At 36.7% G+C, this 9,059-nt stretch overlaps 1 protein-coding gene across 3 annotated transcripts; it reads left to right on the top strand.

The window, feature by feature from the left end:
• Positions 1-1,844: 1,844 nt before the first annotated feature.
• Positions 1,845-8,560, top strand: LOC127119259 (ABC transporter B family member 26, chloroplastic). Of its 3 annotated transcripts, none has more exons than XM_051049459.1 (18): positions 1,845-2,538; positions 2,621-2,748; positions 3,860-3,902; positions 4,108-4,152; positions 4,248-4,370; positions 4,456-4,559; positions 4,688-4,742; positions 4,834-4,904; positions 4,998-5,100; positions 5,264-5,474; positions 5,740-5,813; positions 5,966-6,022; positions 6,112-6,186; positions 6,288-6,362; positions 6,440-6,721; positions 6,837-6,901; positions 6,975-7,035; positions 8,005-8,560. In XM_051049459.1, exons 1-18 carry the CDS (start codon positions 2,095-2,097, stop codon positions 8,083-8,085), a joined length of 2,097 nt encoding a protein of 698 aa, XP_050905416.1. In that variant the 5' UTR covers positions 1,845-2,094; the 3' UTR covers positions 8,086-8,560. The 3 variants fall into 3 exon arrangements, with proteins under 3 accessions (XP_050905416.1, XP_050905417.1, XP_050905419.1); XM_051049460.1 differs by having other exon boundaries at positions 1,990-2,538; positions 2,621-2,759; XM_051049462.1 differs by lacking the exon at positions 1,845-2,538 and having other exon boundaries at positions 2,621-2,759; positions 3,809-3,902.
• Positions 8,561-9,059: the final 499 nt, after the last annotated feature.

Below are 9,059 nucleotides of genomic sequence, written 5' to 3'. Positions count from 1 at the left end.
ACCATCATCATAACCCAGAAAGAAACTTTCGATTCTATCTTTCTAGTAATCAAATTTTTCTCCATCAAAGATCGGAGGTTTAACATTGTAACTATCTCTTTCATTGGGGTTGGCCCTAATGTTTTTCTCACGCTGGATCTCTCTACACTGTTAAGTGTTTGGTTAGAAAATCAATAACAGAGTCGAAGCTCTGATACCAATTGAAGTTAGAGAAAAATAAGAAGGGGGGGGGTTGAATTATTTTTGAGAGAATAAAACTTTTTGGAATTGAAACACACACAGAACTAAATAAATTCAACACTGAATTTTATACTAGTTTGCTTGAAAATCAAAGCTACTCCAGTCCACCCCACCAAGGTGATTTCGCCTTCAAAAAGGACTTAATCCATTAATATTGAAAGATTACACAAACAATCGTCTAAGAGAATAAGGATCTCTTAGCCCTCTCAAGTTTACAGACTTCACAAGTCACCTGAGGAGATTTTTCAATAAATAAATAGAATTACAGTAATGATTAGTGCTTCTAGGTAAGCAGAAATTACACAAGGTAAAAGCAAGGGATTGTTCACACGTTAGAGCAGCAGCTCGTGTGAGAGAATGAAAAATGAATATATATGGAGTGTTGTATTCTCGTGCGCTTCAGGTGGTTTTCTTTGAGAGGCGTTCCATCCTTTATATATGAGTGATGAGAAGACCGTTGAAGGATGTTAATGTCAGAATCTTGGGTAATGATGGATGATTAATATCATTAATCTTTGTGTTCTTTCCAAAACAATTTTTGGGGCGCCATAAACTTCTTCCTGAAATAGATTCTTTCCATAAGTAAGTTTCTTCATAACTAAGCTTTCTGAGTCAGAAGGTTAGAGCATCAGAGTCTCTATTTAGCAGGAGTATCTTCGGATAAATGCTTTGTTGCTGATTGTCTTCAGAGCTTCTTTTCACTACTTTCATTATAGCGCAAGGCTTCAAATTCTAGAGTCATTCTTTCGCTTCAGAGTGTCTGATGTTTCTTGTTTAGTTTACGCTTGCGTTGATCAGACTCAGAGCTTCTGCTTGCGTATCATCTACATGGTATCTCAGAGCTTGTTTTTGTATCTGATGAGTGTCTATCTGACTGTTTTGATTAGAGTTCTGCATACTTAGAATTTTTTTGTTAGGGTACCATTTTTGTTTCATCCTTTGTTATCATCAAAATCTTTGAGATACATTGTAGAAACTAAATTTATTCTTATAGTTAGAGCCATGCTCATTAATCACTTTGCCATTTTCAAAACCTAATGCTTGAGGGACTGTAGACTATGATGATTTTATCAGTCCCTAAGAGGAATACTTCAAAGAACACAAGGCAAGACAATTGCACCAATATTGGATGAGCGTCCAACAATACGTCATAAGTCGCTCAAACTGAATGGGTACTCTAGACCCCCAAAACTGCTTGTCGTGTTGGGCTTAGGCCTAACCACCATAAGCAAATCATATTTTCCACTGATTCAACTGATGAGGTACGTGGCTCGCACACAATCAATTAATATATGATGAATAACTACTTCTACGATTGCAGCAAGAATCCCGTCTTTCCACTCATGTTCCTTTAAACAATCGTTTATAGAAAGAAAAAAAGACCACAAAACTCACTCAAAAACACATACAAAACTCCCGTTTATTCTCATGTGTACAAACTCTCAACCCTCCGTATATCCTAAATGTTAGACAACCCTACAAAATTAAGAGTTATCCTTCATTGTAATTTTTTAGCGATTACCTTCTACATAATTTAAAATCAAGACTTCCTTAACTTTACAAGAGTACATATATAAGGGCAATTTGGGAACGTACTTTTTTTTTGCCTCCTATCAACCAAACGTCCAAACCCAAATCATCCACAACAATGATTCATCATGCACATGTGATTAATTGTGTGTGGTAGGAGAAAGAAGAACAAAGAAAAAAAATCCAGCATTGGAATTGAAAGCTTAACCGCAACCACTCCATTGGTGCTTCTGATTCATATGAACCACAAACCACTCTTCTCAGCCTCTACCTCTTATCTCCAAAACCCATCTTCTTCTTCCTCCAAACTTCTCTACCACCGCCATGCCTCACCTACTCACAGGCACACATCCTTACTTACCTCCACCTCCAACCCCTCAGCATCGACATAACCGCATCAAGCCTCTAATCGTAGCTTACTCCAGCAACCGTTTCAATTTCGCAGCAAATCGAATCACTCTATCCTACTCCAACCGCATTCTCTTACCTTCTCCGTTAAAGTCGGCGTCCATCAACGAAGTCTCCGTCCAGAACAATCCAGAAGCTTCCAGTATTTCTGATGAAATTCTCGGCAGAATACGAGAATTGGTTAAGTTCCTTCCTTCAATTTTCCCGGGAGGAACCTGGTGGAACTTCTCCGATGAGGTGGATGGTTCAATATTCGGTCAACCGGTTACCGTGTGGTACGCTTTGGGTAAAATGTGGAACCTTGTTGCTCGTGATAGATGGGTCATTTTCGCTGCTTTCTCTGCACTTATCATTGCAGCAGTAAGTAACCTTTTTTTTTGGTGTTGCCTAGATGAGATTGAGTTTGCGAACTTTTGATATTTGGGTTTGTTTGTTTGTTCAGGTTTCGGAGATTTCTATACCACATTTCTTGACAGCTTCAATATTCTCAGCACAGGGTGGGGATATTACAGTTTTTCATCGGAATGTGCGGTTGTTGATTCTCTTGTGTGGTATTTCTGGAATATGCAGGTCAAAATCTTGTATGGTCGAATCTCCCTTATACCTTTCACTCTCATATCATCCCATTCTTCCTTCTTCTGGCTGTTATTTTCTCATTTTCTTAATTGCTGTTTGCTTTAGGCCTTTTTTAGTTTTTGATACACTTTTTGCTTTACCTAAAGTAGATAGATCACTCTGTCCACAAGTCCTAGTTCAACTGGCAGAAGCCGATATTGCTAGATGGGCGCTATCACCAGGGTTTGAACCCCGGTAATCCTAGCTCAACTGGAAGAAGCCGATATTGCTAGGTGGACGCCATCACCAGGGTTTGAACCCCGGTAATCCTAGCTCAACTGGCCGAAGCAGATATTGCTTGGTGGGCGCTATCACCAGGGTTTTGAACCTTGGTACTCACTATTGTGTGAGTTTCTATTGGTTATAAGAAGACCACTCTTTGCCTTTTTGACTGTGTTTGCTGGACAACAGTTCTATGCTTAGTACTAAATGTAGATTAGACAAGGTATAAAGGAAGACAATGATACATTTTGTTTAAACTAAAAGAGGAGATTCCCCTTCTAGAAACCCCGGGGTTAGTACAAAAAAGAAGAAGGATATCACAGTATGTCCAAACACTAATTTGAATTCCCTACATTTGGGAAACGATTGCAACCCATGTAGCACTAACACTTTATATCGAAGGCATGGACTTAGTGGCCGAGCTTCATAATTTGTGAGGCAACTAGGAATCGGATGACTCACGTTTCAACTTGGTGACTTGGATTCAAAATATGCACTTGAAACACAAGGCGTCTAGTTTTAATGGGATGGTGAGAGATGCATGGCTGCGTAAAATTCAGAAAACCCAAATATATCAAAAACACTGCATTTGTGTGTTTTTCCAGTTGTAGATAATGCTTTATGTTTTATGAGATTCTAATGGTATCTATTTATATTGTTTAGATCAATCATATAGCAGATGATTGACTTGTTAAGTACATTTTAAAGATGTTTTTAGTTCTGTTTAGTTTGAAACTCTTTTATTCTTCAAGTGAGTTGTACTGTTTAGTTTGAAGCTCTTTTATCCTTCAAGTGACTTGTAAGGTTCCTGACACAAGTTGACAAGAGTTTTCCTGTGCTTCAGTGGGATTCGAGGTTGCTTTTTTGGCATTGCGAACATGATTCTGGTGAGCATCTCTACTAATATTTGTGGATATGACTAGATGATTAATGTCAAATGGACTTGAAAACCATAAAGAAACTAAGAACTATAATTATTAGACCAAGACTATTTTGTACTTGAGCAATGACCATTTTCAGGCTTCTGTCCCCATTGAATTTGAGTGTTAGGGTTTTCTTCAGCTTTGTTGTACAATTTTTTTATATGTGCAGGTTAAGAGAATGAGAGAAACATTATACTCTTCCCTCCTTCTTCAGGTTTTGCTTCACTTAATAATAACTGACCTCTCTTGCTGCATTTAGTTTTTTATTTGGTGTGTGGTTTAACTCATTTGATAGTGCCCTTATTGTAGGATATATCGTTTTTTGACAATGAAACAGTAGGAGATTTGACAAGTAGACTTGGGGCAGATTGTCAGCAAGTTTCAAGGGTTATTGGAAATGATCTTAACTTGATATTGCGCAATGTCCTTCAGGTTTATTTATTTACGAAATATGTAATGCTAATAGAAGTTATCCTGCATGATGGAGGCTTTAATTGGTTTTTTTCCGTTTTCCTAGGGAGGAGGTTCATTAATCTACTTGTTGGTTTTGTCTTGGCCACTTGGTTTATGTACGTTGGTGATATGCTCCATATTGGCAGCGGTCATGTTACGTTATGGAAGGTAATTCTTGGTTGATTTTCTTCAAATTCATTGTTTAAATACTTGATATTGCATTTCTTGTAGCTTATAGTTGACTAGTGCAAATTATATGAGCAATGCTGTTAATTTGATTATATGTTTCTGCATAGGTACCAGAAGAAGGCAGCACGGTTGATCCAAGAAGTCACTGCTTCTGCTAATAATGTAGAATACGATGCCTTACACTACAATTAATTGTTTTGTTTTCTTCATGAATTGTCACCATGGTCACAATTTTCTCAACATTGAATCGTAGGTAGCTCAAGAGACATTCTCTCTTATTAGAACTGTTCGAGTTTATGGAACAGAAGAAGAAGAACAGGGGAGGTGATAATGCTATTGCAACTCTAACATTTATTGTCCATTCATTTGTTCCCCTTTTTTGTTCTATTCATGCATATTGTCCATCTCTAACTACAGGTACAAATTGTGGCTGGAAAAATTAGCTGACATAAGCTTGCGCCAAAGTGCTGCATATGGATTTTGGAATTTTAACTTCAACACTCTTTATCACTCAACTCAGGTATGGATCATCGTGTTTTCTCTTTATTTACTTATTTGTTTTAAACTTATAATCCGACATATTGAATAAAACATATTCTAGAATTAGTAATCAACAATTTTCTAAGTTCAATCAAACCTTTGTATTTGACTTTTGCTTTTATTGAAACATTTAAATGTTATAGGTTATTGCCGTGCTATTTGGAGGAATGTCTATCCTAGCGGGTCATATTACAGCAGAGAAACTTACTAAGTTTATACTATACAGTGAATGGTTAATTTATTCAACCTGGTGGGTGGGCGACAATATATCCAATTTGATGCAGTCAGTTGGAGCTAGTGAGAAAGTGTTCAATTTAATGGATCTCTCGCCTAGCAGCCAATTTATCACAGAAGGCAAGCATTTTTAAGAGCCCTGTTCAATTCAGCTATTTCATTAGTAAAAAGCTTCTTATTGATTATAATCCTTTTCATGTTTCATTGGGCTTTACCAAGTTATCACCTATATAAAACTCTAGTTGTCTACATGTAGTATCATATAATGTAACTAAGAATATAAAAGAGAAGCTCAGAGGATAGGCAAAATGAACTACCACACCAGTTTTGTTCTTATTTTGTTGTATTCAAATATATTGAAGGTTGGATGTAATTTTTGCTACAGGAATGAGGTTGCAAAGTTTAACGGGGCATTTGGAGTTTGTAAATGTATCTTTTCACTATCCTTCGAGGCCAACGGTAAGCCTCATAGTGATAACATCTCCATACGACTCATAGTGTTGTTGACAGCTTGTATATTTGGTAGTCTTTAATGTTGACAGCTTGTATATTTGGTACTCTTTATCATTGTCTGTTATACAAGCTCAATTAGTGAAATTCAATTGTGACAGGTTTCTGTAGTGCAACATGTAAGCTTTGTTGTCAATCCTAGCGAGGTGGTTGCCATTGTAAGAAATTGCTTCGAGTCTCTTGAATTCATTCCTTCCCTGCATAATGGCTAAGAGGCTAATCCGCCGGTTCTTTTCATTTTGCATAGGTCGGTCTTAGTGGCAGCGGAAAAAGCACATTGGTGAATCTTTTGCTCCGTCTCTATGAGCCTACAAGTGGTCAGGTAGAGTTTGTTTATCTCCTTAAAGCTGAGATTGAACTAAGTTTTAACTAAAATGAATCTAGCCAAGATAAGCAGAATATTAACAAAATGTTTTATTGCAGATTTTGATAGATGGTGTCCCTCATAAAGACTTGGATGTCATGTGGTGGAGAGAGAGAATCGGATATGTGGGACAGGTACTTAAAAAACTAAAAACGAAAAATTCATTGAACCAACATAGCTCCTTTCTTATAACCGAATTTTCTTTGTACAGGAACCGAAGCTATTCCGGATGGATATTAGCTCAAACATCAGATATGGATGTACCCGAGATGTAAAGCAGGAGGATATTGAGTGGGCTGCGAAGCAGGCCTATGCTCATGACTTTATCTCGGCACTTCCTAATGGTTATGAAACACTTGTTGATGATGATCTTTTAAGTGGTGGACAAAAGCAGCGAATTGCTATTGCTAGGGCTATTCTTAGGGACCCAAAAATATTGATCCTTGATGAAGCCACTAGTGCATTGGATGCTGAAAGTGAACATAATGTGAAGGTATGAAAGATTATAGAAAATGAAAACTACTAAAAGTCAGATGGCAACTAGAAACAATAAATATAAGTGTGATAAATAATGAAGATATCGATGCTTTAGTTTCCATTACATGTAGGGTGTTCTTCGATCTGTTAGAAGTGATTCTGCATCAAGGAGAAGTGTCATAGTCATTGCACACAGGTGATACTTTGGTTCAATGTCGATTAAGTGATATTGCAGTATTAGTTTTGAAATGTATGATCTACTTTTACAGGCTTTCTACCATACAAGCTGCTGACAGGATTGTGGTTATGGATAGGGGTCAAATTGTTGAGGTTGGTGATTTGTTGATTTCTTTTCAATGCCCTAATTATTCTTACTGATATTCCTTTTTAAACCTTATTATCCTTGATATTTTCATCGCCTTTTTTTATTCATTGTAAAGCTACCTGAAAACTCGAGCCCTATGAAGCGGGGTGTCCGAACACTACCCGACCCTGACATGGTGACACCAGTAATAATTTGAAAAAATGAATAAATTAAACCTAATCACAAGTGTCGGTGCAGGTGTCCGACACAGACACAGACACATTTTTTCAGAGGTGTCGGTGCTACATTGTTCGAGCCCAATGTTTAACTTCTCTGTCTGTTATTTTAAATTAAAATTTGACTCCTCGAGCTTATAGGACCATAAGCACAATCACTATTGCGGGTTATGAATAGACAGCTTAGTTTGAGCAGTCATATTTCTCAAGGGAAGTTGCCCTCATCGGTCCAGTTTGGATAAGTAGTTTGATTAAGCACTTATAGCATATACATTTATCATATATAAGGGCTTGTGTATATTTATTTTGGAAACAAGATAAAATAAAGTCAAACTGTTTTCATATAAACTACTCTGCTGTTTTCATAAGTTATCCCGGGAACTTATGGAAATAACTGAAAATAGTCCGAGTTTTAGAATGTGGTTAAGTCTAACTAAACCTTACAAAGCCAGCTTGTAAGGTGAGGAGTGCCTCCACTTGTACCATCTTAGAATTGTAGTAGAGTCTAAATCAACCTTACAAAACTGTCTTGCAAGGTGATGAGTGTCGCCACCTATAGCAATTATTCAGGCCATTTCTCATTTGATGTTAGACTCTTAACAACGGGCATGTCACAAGTTGTTTCCATAAGCCCTTCTAAATAGTCTCACAAACTCTTTGGACTTAATATGAAAAACATTTTTTTTTAAAGTTTACTTTTCTATTATCCTTTTTTTGCCTTAATCTGAAACATGTTTGTGACCAACATCTGCCTCTCAGAATGGAAGTCACAGGGAACTTCTCTTGAAAGACGGTTTATATGCTCGGTTAACTAGAAAACAGGCTGATTCCATGGAGTGATCTTTGTTTCCATAGCAGATATTCAAGTGGGTCACACAACAATTTTTTTATTGCTGACCCATGTATTCATATTATTATACGAAAAGTTTGATAAAAGTTCAGCAAAGAATGAAGCTGCATGAATTTTGGTTCAAAATGCACAGGGAGGATATCACACCAACAAGTTCTCATTTCAGGCAGATGCAAAAGCACAAAACTTGTGGTAAGGTTTTGACAAGGGAAACAATATTCATTAAAGTAAATGTTCGTCCGGCCTCACAATTTTTGTGCGTGTGGCAACTTTCACCTGTAACTGTAAGAAAATATATGTTTGGTCAATTGGAGGGGGTATTCATAGTCAAAATGCTAATACTTGTCATTCTAGTAGAGTGACCAATATAGTCTGTTTCGTAATATTAGGTGTAAATGTAGTGTTTTATGCTCAAACTATATTGAATTGAAAGAAATACCACTTGCCCATGATTGAGACTCTTCATTGTCAATCTGATATTTTTTTCCATGGATTTAGAACTTTTAATCATAAGGAAGAGCTATTACATGATGAATGGAACGTGTTTATTACTTTACCAGTGCAACAATTTTTATATTTGTTATGTATTATGAGTAGTAGAAATACAGAAAGACAATTTCCATTTTGTCTTCATTTACATGTGTGAAACAACCTTAAATTAATAAACAAAAGAATGTAACAGAAAGTTGACACAACATCAAGCCATGACGTTAAGTTTGAGGAAGATTGGATGCTTTCTTGTCAAGGAAAACTTTTGTTCTCACTCTAAAGACTTCAGCAAAACAGAAACTTTCTTTATTGTCTTATAGGGTGGTGAAAATCTCAAGACACATACATACAGCTGGCTAGACGAAGCAAAGATCACCTAGCGCTATATATTTTATCAGTAGAATCAAACTCAATACTTTGTATTATATATAGTTCTTATAAGGATCATTTCTTACCACCATTGTTTGCTACATAC

This window comes from Lathyrus oleraceus, chromosome 2, assembly GCF_024323335.1.
Source record: "Lathyrus oleraceus cultivar Zhongwan6 chromosome 2, CAAS_Psat_ZW6_1.0, whole genome shotgun sequence".
Classification (NCBI taxonomy): Eukaryota; Viridiplantae; Streptophyta; class Magnoliopsida; order Fabales; family Fabaceae; genus Lathyrus; species Lathyrus oleraceus.
Note: the sequence above shows the minus strand (reverse complement) of the source record. Positions and strands in the feature narration are given on the sequence as shown.

Bases quoted from the DNA above. Each gene is read 5' to 3' on its own strand.
- LOC127119259 (XM_051049459.1), top strand. From the start codon at position 2,095: ATGCCTCACCTACTCACAGGCACACATCCTTACTTACCTCCACCTCCA. The intron at 4,371-4,455 runs GTTTATTTATTT...CCGTTTTCCTAG, and splicing joins TATTGCGCAATGTCCTTCAG to GGAGGAGGTTCATTAATCTA. The intron at 5,814-5,965 runs GTAAGCCTCATA...CAATTGTGACAG, and splicing joins ACTATCCTTCGAGGCCAACG to GTTTCTGTAGTGCAACATGT.